Here is a 22,819-nt window from a genome sequence, read left to right on the forward strand (position 1 = left end):
AGACACAAAAAATTAAGAAAAATTAAGAAAATTTAATGATCAAATGGGCTATATACATTGATGGCACATGACTTCATTCTGTTATCCCTTTTCTATAGCTGGAAGTTAAGTTTGATAGAAGAATATCAACAGTCAATAGTACCCCAGGGACAAGGAAAACCAAGCCCAGCTGTTGTTAAAGTGCATATTTGATGTGAGCACAGCTAACTACACCCAGGGGTATCAAGGGATTTCAGCCCATCAGACAGAATATTGTACAGGAACACCTCAAATTAAGAGCACAGGAAACTTGTATTTTAAATAACTGATATTTTAGGTAAGATATTCTTCCATCTCTTTCCACCATATGATCTTTTAGAATTCTTTGACATTCTGAAATGCAGAAAAAAATCTGCCTTTCATCTCACTTTGTGTGTGTTTCCTCACACGATACTAAATTAGAAGTTGACACAACTACACTCATCCAAGTAGTGTACTCTCAGAAACTTCACTGTTTCTTCTGCTTACTTCCTTTTTCCCTCTCAAACTCAGCTATCTGATTAAAAATGTTAACTAAGTTCTGAGGCAGGTTTCTTTTAGTACCACTTTCTGCTTCTTCTGTACCATTTAATGACACTTCTTCATCTGGTTCCTTTGTTTTATCAGTCTCTTCATAATTTATTTTTCTATTCTTAGACTCACTTTCACTTCTATGCTGCCTGTCACTATCATAACCTTTGTCACCTTCATGTGAGCAGCTGCTAGAATATGACCTGTACTTCCCCCCTGACCTGCCATAATAGTCAGACCCTGGGGATGTGTAATACCTGTCTTGACCTGAGCCATGTCTCTTAAACTGCTCCCTTCTCCACTCTCCATCCCTTTCAAATCTCCTGTGATAATGCATCCTGGGTTTATAATCCGATTTATGATACGAACCTGAAGGACCCCTCCAACTGGAGAAAAATCTCTCTGGTTTACTGTATTTTTCAGTTTTGCTATGACTTGGCTGACTTCTGGAGCTACTGTAAGAATCTCTTGAATCTTCAGACCTACCTCCAAAAGTGTCTTCATCATCACCTGAAGTCCTCGAAAAAGAACAGTGTCTGTCTTTCTCTTTTCCCTCCATTTTTGGGCACGCTACGCTGTCCTGCCTTTCCAGCAGCTTTTCCACTTCAAAACTTTGGTTAAGAAAGGAAGCAGAGGTATCAGCTGGAGGGGAATACCACTCCTCTTTCCTATTCTGATCTTTGTAATGGGAAGAAGCTCTAGATGAGCTTTTTTTGGAGCTGCGAGCAGACTCAGATCTATGCCGACGCTTTTTCCTACATTTCTTGTGAACAGAGGAAGAGGAGGAGGAAGAAGCTGATACATCTGATGATGAATCGCTTGATGATGATGATGAGGAGGAGGAGGATGAAGAAGAAGAAGAGGAGGAGGAAGTTGATACTTTCCTTTTTTTCTTCAACCTAAAAAAAATAATTAACCTGTGAGATAACCTTCAGTGTCAGGCAAAAACTACACACAGAAAGCAAGTCTGCATACCCCAGATTGGACTGTAAGGTGGGAACAGAAACTGAGCCTGACTGACATGACAATTTTAAATGTCATTTCTTCATCAACAAATTAAATCCACTGAACATTGTGTTATAAAAGACCTCTTTCCCAATTTCACGTGGCATTACGCTTTGCAAATATGTCACATTGCAAAGTATTCCTTAAACAACTTCTCCTTCACACACATCTCCATTAAAGGTTCTATGCACTAAAAGACACTATCCACAAAAACATTCTGAGGGAAAAGCAGCTTACCCAGGGAGAAGTTCTCCCCAGCTTGCTGTTTGTTGAGATGGGTTGCTCACAGTCCCATCTGCACTTATTGCCACATAACCAGTATACTGAATGTAACAGTTACCTCTTTTCTTCTTTTAAGAGCTTACGCAATTTTTCTGCACTTGTTTCTATTTTCTTTGCTTTCTGTCTCTCTTCTTTGGCAGCTTGTTTCTCCCTCATTTCCAAAGATTTCTTTTTTGAACCCAAGCATCATAAAAAAGATTACATTAGTAGTGTTAATACGGGTAATAACCCCCATTCAACCCCATCCAAATGTATACACCAGGAATTTTTTACCAGGATTCCCAGACCAAAAATGAATATTATTCAGGAATTTGGTATTGGCCATTGTGACAGGTTTATATTTAAGGACCATATTGCAGTTTTTATTCCATTAAAAAAAATAAATTTGACCAGTCATTGCAGTGGTACCCATGATCCAGCGCACCAGGAAGCATAGAACCCAAAAGTTATAGATAGAATATGCAAAAAATCCCCAATATTACCAACATGTAGAAAAATAAGGACAAAACCCCCAAACAACCCAAACAGAGAGAAGAGTTTGAGGGACAGTGTCATCATTATTGCAGTTTACAAGAGGAACACGGCAGAACCCAGTTGGAGATGAATTCGAGTTGGCCATGTTTGAATACAAACCGTTTGGTAACAATTTCACAGAGCAGTTTGATGCATAGTTTACGTAAGAAATCAAGTTCCAGGGGTTGGGTGGTGATGAGCAGCACCAGACGCAGGCACAGCAACAACAGTTCCGTTCAGAGGGAAATGCATTGGAGAAAAACACATAATCAGAATTACAGGAAAACACACTGCAGTTATTTCAGCCATTCTACACAGCAAGGACAGTATCAGACTTATGTACTAAGTTACAGGTAAATGCAGGAGGGCATCTAAGTAGATAAAAAATCTTTAAACTACTCAAGTCCATAAGAGATCAGCCTTCTGCCACTTACAGCCCTACAGAGTCACTCTGTTCAGATTGAGCAGGAAGTCTGATTTATAGTTTTCAAAGCTCAGCAACTGTCTTAACAGCTATAATAAAGGAAACCCTTCACTGCAGCCAAGGCCATGCATAGCAACAAATAACAGCTGTCATATTCTTTATCTGCTGCATCAGTGACCACAGGAGAATGTCTAACGAGTAACATTTATCTTCTACTTGCTGAGAATATTCTTCATCATTTTACTGACACCTCTTTCTAAAGCAGCCAAATGCAGGTACTGCTCAAATTACACCTCTTTATCTCTGGTGTAGCTCAGTTTTATCAGATTGTCCTATCTCCTCTTCCCCCTTGTTTCCACACATCCTGTCAGCATTATGGCTCCACCAACTGAAGAACTGCTGACTAAGGCCATCTACCCCAGCCTGTGTACATCCTCACATGCAGAAGCACAGAACAACACAAGCCTGTTCCTCAGTGATCTATTTTACTCTTTGACCCACTCTGGAAGACAACACAAGCAAAGGAGGTAAATTAAAAGGAAAAGATGACAACTCAGATTAGCACAGAGACCCAGCAGGCTCACCTGGGAAACATGCTGCGTGCAAGGGAAGAGAGAAAAAACCCACCAGACAACAGAGGAGAAAGCTGAGATATTCAAAGTGTCTGCCCGCCCACCCTCCACCTCCTGCTGTTTTCCTTTAAATTACCTTTAATTTCCCTCTCATGTGAGCTCCCTGTGCCTCAGCTTTGCCTGGTGTTACTCTCTCTAATTACCCCATGGACCAAGGGTCTGGCCAGACTATAGTAGCAATGTTTATTTGGCTTGTGGTAGTGTTTTACACTTTGAACATTTGTATTCAGAGAACGTTTTAAATCAACATCATTAATCACCCTGTGTGATGGGATATTCTTTCCCTGTCTCCACTGTCTGGCATTTCTTTACTATCCCAAAACAGTGGGGTCACCAGGAGGTACCTTTCTTCTGGTAGGTACAGCCATAATGCTCACTAGAAAACATCTACTGTGGAGTAGGGAAGCAGAGAATAAGACAAACCATCAATTTCACCCCTCCCTGTTCAAACAATTCAATATGATTTTTGATGTTCATTTATTGTCACTGAGCACCATATGAAAAGAAAGTAAAGAATCACCTGCATGTGCTTACGGAGTTTTGTTAAAGCCTCTTCTGCTTCCTGAAAAGTCTCATCCAAGCTCAAGGCTTTTTTATAATAACTTTCAGCATTTAGCAGTTTCTCTTCCTCTTCCAACCTAAAATTCAAGTTAAAATTTTTATACAGTTAGGACACAGTTTTGACAGCTATTTCTTATTTGGGGGCTTTCTCATCTGCAAGTATTTTTTATCATTATGACACTACCACTGCATCCCTCTGAGACCCCCTCTGTCACCTCAGCTCACCTCACTAACAACACAAAATGGTATTTCTGACCTTATCACTCCTAATTCTGACCTGTAACACTATTCTTTGAAGTACAAATTCCAGTTTTAAAAATACTCTGTCTTCTTATCACAGGGCTTAAAAGAAACCTATTCCCTGAATATTCAAAACTAAAATTTTGCATTCGAGTGGGTCACCAATATTTCAGCAGAGTAACAGAATGTAATTTTGTTACAAAACTTTTTTAAAAAAATAACCAAACAATCCTCAACCTTTTGGAATATATTCAAACAATTCACAGGACTTTATGCAAGCCTGGTATCTCACCAGTGAAAGGGTATCAAGGATTAAAAAGGATATCGAGGATTAAACCTCAAATATTTTGCCAGGATTTTAACTGGGACAGAGGACAAAGTGTAAACCAATTACACAAGGACAGATATTTCCAAGGCTTTAAACACATAGCCAGGAAGGAAAGATGCCATTTTGTGTCCTCATTAGAATGGTATTAAAAAAAATATGAGAAAACTTGTTAACAACCAACCAAACTCATAACCCCAACACTTACTGCCCGCCTCTTTCCACAAGGGTCTGACACAGATATTTCCTTGCATTTCTATGGGTAGGACAATTTTCTAAAGCAACTTCAAAATCCCCTATGGCTTTGTTCAGACTTCCTTTGGTTGCATACCTAGAACAACAAAGTTGCATATGAAACAGTGATGCTTCTCTTTCACAAAAGTGGAAAAAAGTGAAACAAGCAGACTTACAGAGCTCCACGTGCTACCAAAGCTTCAACATTTTGGGGATCAATTTCCAGAGCCTTGTTGTACTCATTCATGGCTTCCACATGGCGCCCAACCTTAAAATAATCCACCCCGGCCTTTACACTGGAGAAAAAATAGTTAGAAAATAGTATGTACAATTAGTCCATGCAGATTGTTCTGTTATTCACAAATTATGATTCCAAACTAAAGACAGGTTAAAACCTGACCTTGTAATTGTGTACTTTACACTGGCATTTCAGTTAGGTGATACTGACCTAATTCCACAATAATGTATTGTCTTTAATCCCATATCTTAAGGCATTCGAGATCATTTCTGCAGACAGGGCTCCTATATTACATTGGTTTTTATTTATGGAATTATTGTTTAAGCAATTTTCTGCACAAAACTATGTGTGACCTACCATCATTAACCTTGAACAGGCTTAATTATATCCAAAGCTAAAAATCCCCATTAGAGCAATGGCACAAGGTGGCATGGGCAGATGGTACACGCTCAAACCAGCTCACCTCACACAAATATCCTCAGGCTTTACATTTCATATTCCCTGAACATTTCTTGCACATTTTCCAAGAGATTAACTTATTAGAAGAGAATTTATATAAGTTGATTTTTAAAACAATTCATTACAGACTTTTCTTAAAAATTAAATTTTAATTTAACATTATATGCAACCTTTTCTGCAATTAACATTGCAAATGCACTGGACAGTGTAAAAGCAAAAGTAAATATCCAAGGCTGCTGCTCCATTTAACTTTCCAAAGCTAGCAAGTGCACTTGTTACATCTGCAGTCTGAGGCTTAAATGACTAGACAAGTATGAGGTCATTCAACACTCAATTATAAAACAAAATTATGTACTTGGTGTTATCACAAATCTTGCTCTTAACTCTAGAATGGGTCAGGATATTAAAAGTATTCTAAGAACAACTCCCTTAAACGTGACACACATTTTGGAATTGAATCTCAGGACTTCATCTGTCACACTCCCACTTGGCAGATAGGTTTATTTTCAAAAGGATCCTGGTTACACTGCTATACATGCAGTGGAAAAATTGTTTCAATGTGTGTTTTCTTTGCAGAAATATAATCTGCAACCCAATCTAACAAGCTTTGACAAGAAGTATCACATACCATTTCAAGGCCCAAGATGCAGACTGCTTTTTCCTCAAGGCAGGGGCAAAATCTTCTTCACTGAAATTTTTACTTTAAGGAACAAACAAATAAAAACATCAAGTTGGCTGTCTGAGTCTACAAAGTTAAGCTTACAATATGCAGTGGAGTGCAAATAAGCTGAAATATTATTTGTCCATGTCTTGCTGCTCTCCCTCACTCAGGTCTGTTCTTTCATATTTCTGAAACCAGTTTTTCCCAACCCATTCTAGAAGTGCTAAACTGAACCAGTACAACTGCAGTAAAAACAAAGTCCACACCTGCTTTGTGCCTAATATATATAGGGGTCACAGCATCAATCATTGCATATATTTGACTCCTATTTTAAAAAAGGGGTCAAATCTATCAGTAAAATAAACATCTGTCAGAAGACATTAAAACCTAAACATCCTGCATTTCAATCCACAGATGCTGACAGCAGCTACACAATAAATTCTGTAAGTATCTGATATCAAACATTGTGTGTGGTAAGGTGTCTTGCTTATTCAGAGCAATAGGATTTCAAATTCAAATTTCTTACTCTAGAGGAGTTTGCTTTTAAATATTTAAGGACGTGTACGCTGCAGTCATGCAAGTCAAAATGTAAAAGGTTTAAGTGGTCTAGGACTCCCACTCACGAGTCTGTTTCAATGGATTAGAATAATCTCCACAGAGCTACAGGAGAGGAACAATGTAAAAATCACTTACATTTGAAGACTTCTCAGCAAAGACGGTGGATTTGACTCACTTAGTCCCAGTTTTTCTGCTAAATATTCAACTAATGATGGATTAGCAAATCCTGGGGAACGATGCAAAACCTCTTCAAATGTCTCTCCTGTGTTGGCAACTTCCAGGCTTCGCCTTCAAAACAGCACCAATGTACACAAATGAGACCTCAGGCTCTGTGCCCTACTTCATCACACTTATGTTTAGAATAAAAATGCCCATATGGTACCTGTATTACTGCTCAAAAACTGCTCTCTTCTACAGGCACGTGTTTTCCTGCTATTTACTGACCCTTGTGTCCTTTACCCCAAGTGAGCTTCTGAAACCTATTTGGGCACCCACCCCCTGTTGCCAGGCCATACAAAAACATGACAAATATGACAGACAGCTGTGTCCCCATCTTCTAATGGGAATTTGAAAATGCTAAGAATTAACATTCCAGTCTCCCAAGACGTTGGGGTTTCTGTATTCATTTGTTAACACAGTCCAAAAGCAACAGATGTCTCACCCTGCCTTTTGCTTTCCTTATATTTTTGGAAAGAAGCTAAAAAGCCAACCACACCTACCTATCCAGACACAAGTATGCTAAAGAGAGGAACAACAAGGAGGATGTGATCAGCCAATTAAATCAGAAAGCCCACTGAGGAGTTCAAGGGACAGCCAGCCTGTCAGAGATGCTCTTCAGACACCCTGACTGCACCCAGCCAGTGCAGCCAAACAGCACATCCTTACTTATAATGCAGTGGAAAGTCATCAGAGGTGATCACACCCAGCTTTGTACTGGAGAGCTTGGGTGGAAGAGCTGAGCTGTAAAGCGACACCGCCAGCTTCTCGTGGTAACGGTCAACGTCCTTGAGCACAGCTGCAGAAACAATACAGGGAGGGATAAATTCACAGAAATGGCTCAAACCTCAGGCAAACCCATTCCTGACAACTTCTGCAGCTACTCACCTCGGATAAGGTCTCCAGTTTGATAATATGACAGAGGATCTCCATGGTTGCTTTGAGGAGGCACATCCCTCACAGGACACAGGGCCTGCAACAGAACACAGCAGGAATGCCATAAATGAAGATATTTATGTTGGGCATAGGGGTGGGTTTTTTTTTTTTCCTCCCCAAGAACAAGCCAAAAAAGATTACTTTAAGCTTAATGCACATCAGAACTACAATTCTTAAAATATGGCTTGGCTCAAGTAAAAATTCATGCATCCACAAATGACCTTTTCAACCCAATAATGTGGGTCACTGCTGTGAAAGCTGTGTTCACTGGCTGAGCAAAGTATCACAAGCTGCCCACAAAGTCAGGCACTACCCATCATCCCAAAGCTGTTTCACCTTTACACATTCCACTCCATTAAGAGGTGCAAGAGGCAACAAATCAATATCAAAAATGAACGACTGACCAAAGCTGTATCTTACAGTGATTTCCAAATCTGCAATTTCCCGTATGACACCACTTCCCAGACAAATCAACACCATGAAAAAGCCAAATTCACGGATAGATGTAATCCTCCCAATGACGATATCGCCCCGCTCGATGTCGCGGAAGAACAGCTCCCTCCTCTCCTCCCTGGGCACCTCCAGGAACCTCTCCAGGGGTGGCATGACAGCGTAACACTCTGCAAACAGGCACAGCCAGTTACAAACGGCCGAGCTGCACCCCCACATCACAAAACATTTGACGACAGCAAAACACGTGAAAATATTATTTCCTGTGCTAACAGGAAGCTTACGCATAGCCTATAAAAATCAACAGGAAAAATTTCCAGCCTCTTTTTAAAGGTACCGCAAATTCAAGTGCTGTCCTTACAGAGTGACCGCTCCCAACTCACACACCCTCATTCTCCTCGATGCTGTCCTCGATCGGCCCGTTGGGTTTCCACGAGTGCGCGAACAGCAGATCCGCCTTCTTGGCGATGAAGCGCTTTATCTCGGTGTCGATGCTCGCCCTCTCTTTCCTGGGGGAAGGAGAACGCGGTGAGTCGCGCCCCGCGGCCCCTCACGGCCCGCCCGGCCGCTGCCCCGGCGCCCCTCACCAGGCGGCCGGCGGGGCCCCGCGAGGCGGCTCCGGGGCGGCCCCGGGCGGCGGCAGCAGCCCGCGGAAGTCGGGGTTGTCGTGCTGCTCGGCGCGGAGCAGCGACAGCAGCGCCGGGCCGTGGTGGTTCAGCGCCTGCCGGAGCAGCTCCCGATCCATCCCGGCGCCAACGCCGCCGCCGCCTCGCCCGGAACGGGAACCGCAGCTCGGGCAACGGCGACGGGGCGGGACCGGGCGGCCGCAGCGCCCCCGGCGTGCGGGAGGACCGCGATGAGCGGCACCGGCGCTGCCCGCCCTGTTGGTGGGCCTGTCTCTAGTTTATAAACAGACAGTAATGAAAGAGAGAACAGTTAAAACACATGGCGCAAATTACACAGATTTTCCTCACGGGAATCCTGCCCGCTTCGGCAGCAGCGGCCCGTGCGGGAAGCTCCCGCGGCGGCGCTGCCGGGAGGGGGCGCTGCGCCCCTGCCGGCCCCGGCCCGGAGTGCCCAGAGCGGGTGACACCGGCGGTGTCAGGGGCCCGAACCGGCGGTGTCACATACCCGAACCGGCGGTGTCGCGGCCCGAACCGGGGGTGTCGCGGCGCGGGTCGAGGAGGCGCAGTGGCGGCACCGCCGCGTTCTCCGGGCGCTGCCTGGAGCGTGTTCGCTTCCGAGGGAGCGGCCCTGGAGCAGCACGGGCGGCTCTCGGTCAGGGCTCGGCCCGCGCTGCCGTGTCGGCCCCGAGTAACGGCTGTGGAGTGCAGGGAAAGCCAACGGAGCTGGGGAAGGGGCTGGGGCACAGTGCAGTGAGGAGCGGCTGAGGCAGCTGCAGGAGCTCAGCTGAGGAAAGGAGGCTCAGGGGGCACATTGTCACTCTCTGCAGCTCTCTGACAGGAGGGTGCGGCCGGGCGCGGTCAGGCTCTGCTCCCTGGGAACCAGCCGCGGGACAAGGGGAAACGGCCTCAAACTGATCCAGGGGAGGTGTAGGTTGGACACTGGACAGAATTTTTTCGTTCAAATGATGATGAGACATCGAAACGAACTGTCCAGGGAGGTACTGGAGTCACTGTTCCTGGTGGTGTTTGCAGAAAGTTTGGATGTGGCACTTGGTTCCGTGGTCTAATTGACAAGCTGGTGTTGGGCCACAGGTTGGACTCGATAATCCCAGAAATCTCTTCCAGCCCAGTTGGTTCCGTGATTCTGTGACTAAAGGAGAGAGCGTGAGCCAGCACAGCAGTGCAGGGCTGGGGCTCAGCTCCGCAGTGCTCCTAATCCCGGTTCCTTGCCCTGTCCCTGCCCAGGGTCCCCTGGCACAGCCCACAGGTGACACATCCTGGCTCTCCTGGAACAGGGAATACGGGCGATTCCCTCGGCAGAAGGCAATGGGCTGAGGGCACAGCCAAGCTGCTGCCATGGGCCTGGCGCCAGGGCAGCCGCCCTGCTCCCCAGAGCTAACTTGGGATGCTAAAAAGACACTTCACTCAGGAGGCTCTTCATGCTAATCACCTCTCCAGCTAATGGAGAAAGGTGCTTAAAAGCAGCTGGAAATAATCCAAGCCTATTAGAAGGATCGCAGTTTTTCAGCTCCCAAGAATAATTTGTCCCTGGCATCGCATTTAATAATTAATTTTAAAAGGGGAGGTGGTTGTGGGAGAAAACCCACTGCAAACAGCATAATGTCACTTCTCCCCTCAGTACAGAGCTGAAGAAAAAATAGCAATCTGGCTGTCAGCAGATCAGGGACACGGACTCCTCTAGGAAGCAGCATGACTGAGAGGGCAAGGATCATATCAAAGACTCTGGTCTCAGAAGCTCAGTTCAAAGCCAGCAGGGATATCACTGGTGTAGCAGACTTGGGGAAGACACTGGAAGGGCAAATTTATATTTTAGTTTCATTTCACGTCCCCCTGTTTTACTACAAAAGAAGATAAAGGAGGCACAACACTTACTATGTACCAAACAGCTGCCAAGATTTTGATTTAGAGTCTTCCTGATCTGTATGAGACCAGGTGTGCTCTTAGGTTGCTGGCTACCATGGTGGGGAAACACCATTAACACCAGATGGAAATTTCTAGACATTAAGAGTGATTAGACACAGGTTGACATGGACTATGCACCTGCATGGATGCAGTGCAAACAGGAGCCTTTCCTGGATGAGTTTTGTGGCAAGAGCAGTGTCCTGAGCAGTGTGGCACAACTGCAAATAGCGGCAGTTTTATTTGAGGGAATGGTATTTTGAGTAAGAGTTAATTGGTGTTGCTTAGCAAATACAAGATCTAAAAAAAAGTTGTTTGAAGCATGAACTCTGCTTGTGTAAGCATTTCCCCAGCCTCATATGCAGATACACACACACACAGAGTGTACAAGAAATTAGGCATTATGAGTAGACTTCCATTGTGTTATAACTTCTGGACTTAAAACAGCAGCCAAAAATCACTGTGAAAGCACAACCACCTACAACAGCGGATTCTTCTTACAGACATTTTCTTATTTGAATAAAATCAATTGCATTTTCAGTGGTGGAAGTTTTCTGCTTTTCTTTTCATTCTTTGCTTGCTTTGCTTCAGTTGCCCAATAGGAAATGCTTTTGATAAAAGAGAATAGCAGCCACCATAGTTCAGACAGGAATAATGATAAATGGAAGAGTTTGGAATAAAGCCAGATATACACACTGCTCAGGAGATGCCAGGCCTGAGGATGGGGCATGCTCCATATGCTGTTAATCCTCTGTTCCATTGATTTAGGAACTGCCTGGATGAGTAGTGCCTGATCCCATCTGCTGAGTAAACACAGGGTGGGCAGGAGTGTCCTGGTCCTGCAGGAGTAAGGGATGGATACAAGTCAACATCTCACCCTGCCGGAGGAGGAACACTCCGGATACTCTGAAACCAGACCCGTCTGAGCACGCCCGGTGTACATCTTCTGACAGCTCAGGTCCCTGCATGCTAAAAGGCAGCTCACAAAATCCATCCTGCAGCCTTTAGCTCCCACAGTAAAAAGATGATGAATTTACACCACACCAGCTTTGGACCCAGCGTCAAACTCGCAGTGATATTGCCCCCGAACAACCCCAAACAGGCATGACAGAACTTCAAAGGGGGTATATGAAACACTAAGCAGATTTTCATCCAAATCCAGTGAGCACAGCTTGAATGCAACAAGGTCAAGCTGCTTCTCAAATGTTTCCAAGTATGCAATATCACTGGTGAAGCTTACAAGAAAATCTCATTGCAAGGAAGAATTTTGTGCCCAGAGCCCCGAGCCACATTTTATCACTGACAAAAAGATTAGAGTCTCCAAGATCATACATGTCAAAGTATTATTCTCTGTAAATTTTGGGCATCTTTGAAGATAAATTTTAGCCTGTTGCAAAGAGGAGTGAAATATTCAACTAAATATGTCCTTTAGGCTAAGAAGAGGAAGCTAATAGTAGTAATGAGAATGAACATGAAGAGTTGTACTTCCAGCTGTGTGATACTTATGGAAAATTCTGCCAAAAGCAGTCCTGCTGCCTAGACTTGCTAATTTATGAAGCAGCAAAGAGACTGTCCAATATCCAAGATATTATTTCAGCTCAAGACTGATGAAGGGACCTTCAGCACAGAATAACTGCTAGCCAGTTAATAGCCCTACTGTGAGGAAAACAAGATATCTGCAGATATAACCATAAATATGATGGAGAAAATGAGGAGACAACCCCAAACTCTGAGTGATGGAGCAACCCAGGCCATGGCCATTCAAGCATTTCCCTTTGTAATGAGTTCATTGTTCAGCCCAGCTTTGGCATGGTCTGTAAGAGAGTACACTTTCAGTGGTGTAGACTTACCTGGAGTGTGCTCAGCACCTGTTTTTGGTGTCAAGGACCTTTGCACTTCTCAGATTTCTAGAAACATGTAGACAAAGAATAGTCAGTTGCATGTTATAAGTATACAAAGACGGACTTTGGAAACTTCCTGGGCTCTGAATCGACGGTTAGAGCCTGCTGGAGTCCAACAGGAATAATGGTTCAGAAATGTCAGTGGAGACCCCCCTGTGGATTTCTGTCAGGCTCAGGCAGTGGCACTGCTGAGCCTTTGTATGCTGGGAGTTCAGCTTGTGCACCCAGCCCAGCGTTCTGTGCCTGCACAGGAGCGACAAGAGCTTAGAGGTTCCAGGTGAAACTGAAAAGGTTACTGGAGGAAACATTGCCCTTGACATTTTTTACCCTAAATATGAAAACCAGACTGTGTTGAATGAAATTTGCTTATTTGGCAGGAGCCCCATTCAGGCAACTCAGCAGCAATCATGACACAGACAATATGTACACACCCACCTGTACAGCTTGCAGTACAACTAGAAATCCTGCCTGCAGAGCAAATTCCTGTGGTACATGGGGGCTCTGCAGCAGGTATGCTGAGCAGACAGGTTTTTGTGAGGTTTTCATGGATTTTACAGCTTCTATCACTCCACAGACTGGCAGTACCTCCTGCTTTATAGCAAGGGAGAATCATCCTGGTTTTCCAGTTTTAGAGTGATTGCACCTTAAAGCAGCATCAAAACTTTCCTGTCAGCAGAGTAGATCACTACTTAGAGCTCAAAATTACATTTCCAGGGTGTAGCAAAATGCAGTGTGATGTTTGACCTCAAGGATGCAAGCACTAAAAGGAGATCTTTAAGCATGCAACTTCTCTCAGTTATTGAGCCTCTCATTTGTAGTAGAGCAATATTCACGTTTTCAGTATAAAATTATTTTTCAGAAATTTGCATCTTTATAACTGTCATATAACATGCATGCACTTTCAAAAGTTGTTCAAAGGAGTCTCTAAAAATATTTTGAAGATCTAAACCAGTTGGAGTTCTTCTATTTCTGGTAAAACAACCTACTTATATTTATATATCTCATGGTCAGTTGCTCTAAGATTCTATTTGTGCAACATGTGCAATAAATACTGCCTAAATAGCAACGTAGAAAAATCAGAAGTTATTTTCTCAATGGCTTGCAATGAACCAGGCATGTAACCATGGTCACAAACTAATTAGCATCCTCCTAATTTTTTTAAAATTTGCCACTATTTAAAATACACTAAAACTAGAAAGTTGAAACTGCTTTAATTAACTTATGAAGAGCTAAACAGTTGGCAATACAAATTCACAATACAGATTAATTATCTTCATGTTTGCTCCAATTTAATGCATGAGCATACCTTGAAAAAAATAAAATGTATCAAAATTATTTTTGTCTTTAGCAGGTGTATCTCTCATTAAAAATGATAAGCTGAATGGGTGTGATATGATTTCCAATTAATTTTTATCTCAATAAGAATTTTTTTGAGATACAGTGATTAAGGAATACTTTTAGAAACAGAAAGAGAAGTTAATTACAGAATTATCAGTTCGATATAATTCCAGTAAGTAACAGCCATAAGCAGATATTCATTAGTGTCTCAACAAATCAGGTTTGTTTTTCCTATCAACCAAAAGCAGAGGCCAGATGGAACAGTGGAATGCCAAACTGATGTATGGATATGATATTTGTTTGTTTAAACATTTGGTGAATTCCTCACAGTGTTAAATCCAGAAAGCTGAAATTATTTGCAAGTAAATTAACAAGACATGGAAAAAAAAATCTGCTCTGAATTTAATAATTATCTTTAAGTTTGTAATTTATTATTAGAAGCCTCCTGTTTCTATCATAAAACTTTCTAAAACTGTAAGTAAAACCTGTTGCCTGGCGTTCCAGTCTGCCTTTTGGCTCAGTGAAGAAACTACAAAGGCTGAGACAAAACAACTGCCACTGGTTTAATGGGCAGTTTTGTGCCTCTGAGGGATTTTGGAAGGAGACTTTGGGGACTCCCACTGACTTCAGCAGGTTTCAGGTCAAGCATGAAAGACAGAAATTGGTAACTAAACTTTCTATTCTTTCCCTGCTGTCTATAATTATGATTTAATCAGAGCAATCAAGTGTCAAAGTCCAGACATGGTTTGGCTGGAGCTTCTGGAATATAGGAAATACACACCCGTTGATTTCCTCTTGATTCTTGTCTTATTAAGGCAGTTGAACAAAATGCACAGGGAATAGAGGTTCTGAAACAGATGAAAATCTAAAGCAGAAATGGGAGGAGGTAGCTTGAAATGTGAAAAAAAGAAATACCACAGTGAAATAAAGATGTGTATGTGTGCAGGTAATGACCATGACTTAGAGCAGGAGAAAGGGACCTCTGCCAAAAGTACAGCAAAGGCCAGAACTGCTCTTACAAAAAACCCCAAACCAAACCAAAGACCCCAACCTTCAATACTGTGTCCCAAATCAAATGCAGAGACAACTGAAATACAAGTTATGCATTCCATGCATCTTCCTTTTGTAGCATATTTTACAATACTGGTACCAAATTGTGTTCTTAAAGATATTGGCAGCTAAAATCACAGAATGTACCTAAGAAGAAGTCAAAAAAACATAAGTTGGGCATCTAAATACCTTTGTGATTCTGGCCTAAGAATGGATGATAATTAGTATAGCACAAATTAAGTTTTTACATATGCAAATGGAATTGTTTGCTGTCGCAACTAATTACAGATGTAGCTCTGTGCTGATTTGATTGGGAGTGAGAAATAAACATACAAATCTAAACCACTGGTGTCTAAAACTCCCCTCTTGTAATTGTGATGATCTGATCCTCCTACAGCTGGTAAATATATACATGGGAGACTGTGTGTACGTGCGGAGGAGAGCAGCAAGTGGGAGAAAGAAATCCAGATTTTTCCATCTGTACAAAATGTCAACATACTCTCTATAAAAAGGCATCAACAAAACCCTTGTAAGCGCAATTCAGGCTACTCGAGTTCTAATCTGTATCTTCACTGACAGCGAGGGTTAATCAAAGCTCCAATACAATGTTTCCTTAGTTGAGAAGCTGCAAGGAAATGATGTAGCACTTTCAAAAACGCTGTAAAGCTTGGGTAGTGCCAGATAGCACATGTGCAATTTAAAGTTTAAACAGAAGGTTAATAGCCCAGGAAAAGGTTGGTCCTGAAAAGTAACACTTCAGGCTGAGGTGGTTGAAGTGCCTGGCTGCCCACCCCCCCTCCCACCCCCCGCCAGAATGTGCCTCTGAGAAATCCTGGTGGCAGGAAAACTGATAATTGTCAGGTCCTCAATGCAGCCTGCTATTTTTTTTTTCACCTCTCTAACCTGGTTTGTAATCTCATAATGCAAATTTAGCACTTCACTTCTTTAAAGATGGAAAAACCTGCCTTGTGTTAGGAGTGATCGCAAAGTGCATCTGAAAAAGATGAAGAACAGTTTTTCTTCAAAACTGGTGAATTTAAATGAATTTCAGCATCCAAAGAGAGTTCTGGCTCCTGCAATCCAGAAGAGGTTTGGAAATTTCAAAAGGGGGAAGGGATTTTCCCCAGACTGTCAGAGTTATTTTGGCATTGAGTGCCAAGATAAAAGGAAAAGCCTTCCCTACCCAGAGCTAGAAGTGCCTTCTTGTAAGGATAATTTACAGGGTCAGGTGGTCAGAAACTACAGAGAGTCTTTGACAAACCAGTCATGGCAAAGTGCTGCCAAAAAAAGCCCACTCTACCAGCAGCATGTCAAGGGAGGATACATGACAGGGAAAGGATGGGGGAAGGTAGAGGAGGATACACAATATTTTTAATAAGACCAAATGAATGTATCAAAACATAACAAGAGCTGCTGTGGAACTTTGAGATGTAATGGCAGGCTCTGAGCAATAGTTCCTGCTGATACCTAAAATGGACCATAACCCTCTGTATTCAACTTCAGAAATTGCACTCACACAGCTGAGAGATGAAACAGTCATTTTGGTCTCTAATAGCTGTGTTAGAAGCCAGAAAGAGCAGGGGAAAGCAGCAGCCTGGCTAGTCTAATATACCAATCCTTTGGGGTTTTTTTCCCCACCAAAGTAAACATATTATTGCTTTGTACTTTAAAATAATGATCACTGGAAAAAAAACCCTATATTTTAAAGTAAGATAAGAGTACAAGAGCTCTTTAGCTTCATTGATACCAGAATGGAAATACAGAAACTTTTTCTGTAATTGCAAATAATGCAGACACTGCTTTGTACCTGGAAAAAAAAGAAAGCCATTATTAGCAAAAATCTGTAGATTCTTTAGGTGGAAAAATACACAGCATAAATTGTTTACATTTTCAGTGAGGAGCATCTCTCGGTGCATCAAGCTGTCACACAGCTTAGCAGCATGTCACATCTTAGTGATTAAATGCTGGCTCCCTGGCAAAACCCAAAAAACAAAACAAATGAAGTTTTCAGTGGAGAAAGCTACTGTTCTTTAGTACAGTGGCTCTCACAGCTGAAAAGAGGCAGCAGCAGGGTGGTAGAAATCAAAGTCACTCAGCAGGTGAGCTGTAGTTTGAATGTACCTCTTCACAGGGTATCTTTGTCTTCCTTTGGTCTCACTCTGTTGGGGTAAAATACACCATCACTCACAAGTTTCATTTCAGTTGTTGACCATGCAACGTGATGGACCTTGGAAAGCAATTATTACATCCCTTCACTTGTTTTACTTGGAGGCTCCAAACCAAGCAGAGTTAACCCAGTTACTCAGATGCATAAAACCAGATCAGTGACAAAGCAAGAGCAGCAAAGGCCACCTGTTATGTGTGTCACCTTATGTGAGTGGAAGAGCAGGTGAGCAGGACGGGAGTGTCAGGATCAGGGCTGGGAACAGGGACCAGGGTCAGACACAGCCCAGAGGTTGCCCAGTGGGCCCTCAGTGATGACACAGCTCCAGCTGGACAAGCAGCCAGTGGGTTTGGGTCTAGGCTCAAGTCTGGAGGCCAGAGCTCAGTGCAGACACAACTGCGACAGGGCTGCAGAGTAACATGGGGAAAATGATATTAAACCCTCAACAGCAACTACCTAGGGAGAGCAGGGGCAGGCCCCACTTCTAGTTTTCTTCATGGTACTTCTTGGCAGTGAAGAAGCTGATCTTGAGCTCAGCCCATAAACTCATCCAACTCAACTCCATTAGGACATGTACTCAAGGCCCTGGCATAAACTTGGGCTTAGCTCTTTGGCCAATGCAAAAGCACTTGTAGCAGATGGCACAGGTCCATTTCATCATGCAGGTGCTTGTATGTGACTCATCAGCCAGTCTGAAAAGCAGAATTATCTGTATTTCTTGCAAAGTTCACACTTCTTATGCCCCAGCTGTTCACTGGTACCAGTCCCACCCATATGTTGCCACATGAGGAGCCAGCTTAGGCTTACTTCAACTGGTATAAAAACAGTATTATTTTTTGGGGTGACTTAGTATTGTTTACCCACTTTTGTTTTCTTTATGCTGTTTGCAGTTCCACAGGGGTCACATTCAGCAGCTGATCATGAAAAATACTCTCGTTAGATCAAAGAAAGCAATGAGCAGTCCAGCGCTGTCACATGGGGCTGATGAAATGCACGAGCTGACACTTGACAGGACAGCGATTATCCCAGAGTTTAATAACGTGTTAATCATCTTAAGAGTCATTATTTTCTCCCAGGCACACACTGTACTCCCACAGTGACAATAAAAAAAATCCCCAACAAAACACACCAGAGGGTATTTCTGCAGGGCAAAACATACTGGAAAACTAAAAAGATGCTGTCTATGAAAATGGTCTCTTCCACTGTCCTAGAACACAAAACCACCAGAAAGGTTGTGCTCTTTTTGTGTAGCTCTGTGCTACTCATCCCAAATGATTTTGAATATAATTGCATACACTTTCATTTACTAAATTTAATAATAATGTGAATGTGAACATGCAATGTAGTCTTGGCATATGAACACAAACATCAAAAACCTCCCCCCACATGCATTATATTTCTTCCTAGGTTGCAAAGGTTCCTGTGGAAAATCTGTATTTGATTCATCTTTAGGTGACACACATAACTGTGACTTCCAACAGAGTTGTCAGTGCCAGGTGCAGCTTTTAGTATTTTTTATCTGCATTATCTGTGATTTGAGGTCACAGCTGCTTTCACATATGATACCAGTCTGGAGTCTTTTAATTTTATCTGAACCTGCCTGAACTAGAGGTGGGATATGAATACTATGGGAGGTTGCAATGAACAGTAAATGTTTGATTTGGGCATTTTCAGTCTGAGAATATTCCTTAAAAGAGTGTCCAAGTTCAACAGACCTGTCTAGCCCACAGGGAGACTGCTCCTTCCCGAGGAAGCAACTGAGCCTGTTTGGTGAAGATGGTCCCACTGGCACACATGGCAAAAGAAGAATGAGAAAATGACAGTCAGGAGCTTTGTCTGAAGCCCAGGAAAAGACAGTGAGACACTTGGTGTTCCCATGAGGAAAATCCCTAAGGACCAGAACAGAAAGTCATTGAGTTATCAAAAAGTCAATCCAGAAGGAAAGCCAAAATCTGCAAACTCCCAAACAGGAAAGACAGACATTATTTTTTAAATCTCATTTCACTTTGGAGTTATTATAGATAAAGAAGTTAATTACTGTAGATCCTATTCTAATACAAATGACTTACGAGTTTCAAAGTCTTTGGGGGATACTCACTTAATGTAGATCTATATGGACTCATCTGGGAGGTGGGACTGGTCCCAGGCCCTGCCATGGGTTTGAGCTGCACTTGTTTGGAGTTTATTGTCCCCCAGCCAAGCATTAACAGCCAACCCAGTCCCTGCTGCTGCCTCATAAGGCACTTACAGAATGTAGATTAATAGGAGTTGGTGAGAAGGTCATGTCCTGATACTAATGGAAATAAATTATTCCCAGAAATATTTTTAGTCTAGACTGTGTCCAAGTCTTCAAGCAGTGAGGTTCAAATACTTCCCTATGAGATTTTCACAAGTTCATTTCTGTATCAGAGTTTTTATCTTGGTGTTCAGCTTAAATTTTAATTTCTTCATCCTTTCTGCCTTAGAACAGTCTAAAGAACTCCTCTTATTTCTTGCTGCTTATCCCATTTGTAGACTGTTGGCAAGTTCTTTGTTCTCAGCCACTTAACCTTCTTTTCACCAGCCTATAAATATTGATCCATTCCAATCTTCCCTTTTTGTCTATACAAAAGTCCTTCTGTGCTTATTTCTGCCCTATACTAAATAACCTTCAATTTGTTTGTTGTAATGAGCTACCTAAAAACACATGTACTCTCCTGCCAGTGTTAAATGGAGATGAACAATGCCTCCTTATTCATGCTGCATGGGCACAGGACAAATTCCATCCAATTTCTGTCCTTCATGTTACTCCTTCCCAGATGTGCCCATCACAGTATGTACAACAGGAACGTCTTTCCTTGAGATGAATTGACATTTTTCCAGGTTGAATTCAATTTTCTTGCATTTCATCAAGATTCTAAGACCTCCAAGAAAGAGACGATTTGCTTCCCAGTTTCTTTCTATACTTTTCCCCTAACTCATCCAGAGTGCATCCAAAGCACATGTGGGAGGTTTCATTAACATGGGATTTACTCCTTTGTCTTTGCTCTTAGTGACTTTATTTTCCCAGGAGCTACAAGTGATCTCTGCTGTACAATTAATCACCTTATTCTAACCCAGCATTCACCATTTACCAAACTGCATCTTGATCTTGACTCACTATTAGCTTCAGGAAACAAACAACTCTTTGGCAACACTAAAAGGTATCATAGTAGTTTGAATCTTATTTCAGGAATGGAAACATCTGCAATTCTGGTGTCTATATGACCAGATGTATTTATGAAAACTAGTATGATTCACTGCACAGATGACAATTTTATGTTTCATAGTCATCATTTCATAGTTCATATTTCAATCAGTTTTTAGTAATGGAGTAGAGACGGCAGCAACTGCTGCTTGCAGCAATAGGTCTGGCAAACTTGGAGCTGTAGTCAATGATATAATGCACTGTGAAGCCATAACATAAACTGCCCTGGATGGTGACCTGAAATCAAGAAGTTAAAATTCAAAATGAGAATTAAAAATAGAGGAAAGTAATTCAGAGGGAATTTTTTCCCAGTTGAATTCAACTTAAAATGCAAATTCCTATTTAAAAAATCTGTCTTAGTAGTCATAACCACTTCCGCTTAATATCTACATACAAAATCAGCCTGAAAATCTGTTTAAGGGAGTTGTTTTTAGATGAGTTGTCTGTTGAGAAGAAATTTTCCTTCCATATTCCCAGCAGAGCAAATAGGATGTCCCTGAGCTTTGGAAGCAGTGTCCATGGCCACCTGCACCCATCTGGCCTTAGTCTATGTCCTTTCTTGGATTTAGACAAATAATGCCCCACGTAGCAAAATCCCACTGTTTAGGGCTTACAGCACCTGCTAAAAACATCTGGTTACTGCTATTTATCTAGAGCTCAGAATCTCCTCTCTTCATTCTTGTGTTTTTCCTCCAAATTGTCCTCACAAAAGGTCACAGAATAGAAGAAAGTCCTCCCTTTTTTGTGAACCTGGTATAATCCTATTGATTATAGGATTTGTGTTCAACCCAGTTAATTTCAATTTACCCTTTTGTGATTTGTTCCCCTCAAAGGTAATAAACCTGTGCTAGCCATTTTATTTCCAGCTATTATTTGTTTTTGCCAAACACTGGGGAAGAAAAATGAATGGTGATCTCCTGTGCTGATGAGTCTCTTCTATGTCAGATGTAACAACAAAACCTACAGAATTCATCACACACAAGACAAAAGGTATCAGGAGAGATCAGGACATATGATAATGTAATTTGTAAGCCTCTGGATCAAGGATGTATTGAAATTATGTTGAACACTGATGTTTTGTTAAGGAATGGCCTCTGCATTCTCCTGTGATATTTTCCTGTGTTTTGCAGTGTACTGGTACCTCCTCAAAACATGCTGAAATCCCCATGGATTCCAAAAGCTACATCAATTTCCACAACTTTTCTGATAATGCTGATATAGGAAGGTCAGAATCTGATGATAGCAAACACTACTGAAGTCACAGCAATTGGGATAGACAGCAGTGATTTCAGCCCAAATGCATTAGCTCACAATCATATTTTTTTCAAAACATTGACATGAAACTGAACCCATGACTAAAGAGGTGTAATTTGGTGTTCCTTTCTGTATAAACTGAACGTTCTCTCTAAAATCCAGTTTCAGTGGATATCTGTATCAGTTATAAATTTTGCAGCCAGCAGCCATTTCAGCTCATTGCTGAATTTGAGGCCTGTGGCTTAGAGCAAAAGAATCATTTGAGAAAAGCTAATCTCAGGAGTCTGGTATTAGGTGGCAAAGTAGGGCTGAAATGTACCACACTGTGGCCTCCACATTACCCCTGTTTCATCTCAGGCAAACACTTTTCCAAGGAAAAAAACATAACTTGATCCTGTACCAGTATTATTTTAATTAGATCTGTAGAAAATAGCCCAATATTTGATTGCTGACTGACTCAAAAATAGCTTCCACTACAAGTAATAAAGAACAGGTTAGAGCAGAGCATAGAGCCTGGAGATTTTACCAGGCAGCAGATCAAACAGCTGAACTCCTGACAGGCTCTGCTGCTTCCCTTTGCCTGCTGTTCCCTGGAGCAGCAAATTCAGGAGCCATTTGTCACTCACTGACCAGTCCATCCTCACAAACCATTAATGGCATACCTGAACTTCCAAATCTCACAATGGAAACAGAAAAAAAAATCCAACTCAGAAGATTCCTGTGTCTCAAAGAATTGTTTTCTTGTACTTTCTGGACATGCTTTTGTAATGTGTATTTCAGGAGGCTGACAGGCCTCTGTTTGACATAAGTTTGGGTGGGAAAATGAAAAAGAAAAGCTCTTAAAATGTTCTCTTACAGTTATTCTGCTGAATAAATATTTTTATTGTGGCCAAGCATCAAATGCAAAGTGCCATTTCCTGAGTTCTCACAGAGGGCTTTCAAATTTTCTTTTCTTGGGAAAATTAGTGTGATTCCCACAGTTCCCCAGGGAACTAATGCATTTTACTCTGGCAAGAACCACAGGGACATAAAGCTCTATGGGCTCATATTTTTTAAA

General features: G+C 42.1%; 1 protein-coding gene across 1 annotated transcript; it reads right to left on the bottom strand.

Annotated features, from left to right (window-relative positions):
• Positions 1–12: 12 nt before the first annotated feature.
• TTC14 (tetratricopeptide repeat domain 14) lies at positions 13–9,078 on the bottom strand. Its single transcript, XM_071437994.1, has 12 exons — positions 8,871–9,078; positions 8,671–8,792; positions 8,254–8,453; positions 7,786–7,870; positions 7,567–7,696; positions 6,817–6,969; positions 6,091–6,162; positions 4,942–5,061; positions 4,740–4,862; positions 3,926–4,043; positions 1,895–2,004; positions 13–1,448 (listed from the first exon to the last, which is right to left on the bottom strand). Exons 1-12 carry the CDS (start codon positions 9,026–9,028, stop codon positions 488–490), a joined length of 2,352 nt encoding a protein of 783 aa, XP_071294095.1. The 5' UTR covers positions 9,029–9,078; the 3' UTR covers positions 13–487.
• Between the last annotated feature and the right edge of the window lie 13,741 nt (positions 9,079–22,819).

The sequence above is a fragment of the Agelaius tricolor genome, unplaced genomic scaffold, assembly GCF_023055355.1.
Source record: "Agelaius tricolor isolate 1412-34295 unplaced genomic scaffold, bAgeTri1.0.p SCAF_12, whole genome shotgun sequence".
NCBI classification, from domain to species: domain Eukaryota; kingdom Metazoa; phylum Chordata; class Aves; order Passeriformes; family Icteridae; genus Agelaius; species Agelaius tricolor.

What these genes read in the sequence shown, in the direction of transcription:
- TTC14 (XM_071437994.1), bottom strand. Translation starts at nt 9,028, where the DNA reads ATGGATCGGGAGCTGCTCCGGCAGGCGCTGAACCACCACGGCCCGGCG. An exon ending in TTGCTGAGAAGTCTTCAAAT is followed by an intron (nt 6,163 to 6,816) that starts GTAAGTGATTTT and finishes TGTTCCTTAAAG; the next exon opens with TAAAAATTTCAGTGAAGAAG. An exon ending in CTTGTGGAAAGAGGCGGGCA is followed by an intron (nt 4,044 to 4,739) that starts GTAAGTGTTGGG and finishes CTTGAATTTTAG; the next exon opens with GTTGGAAGAGGAAGAGAAAC.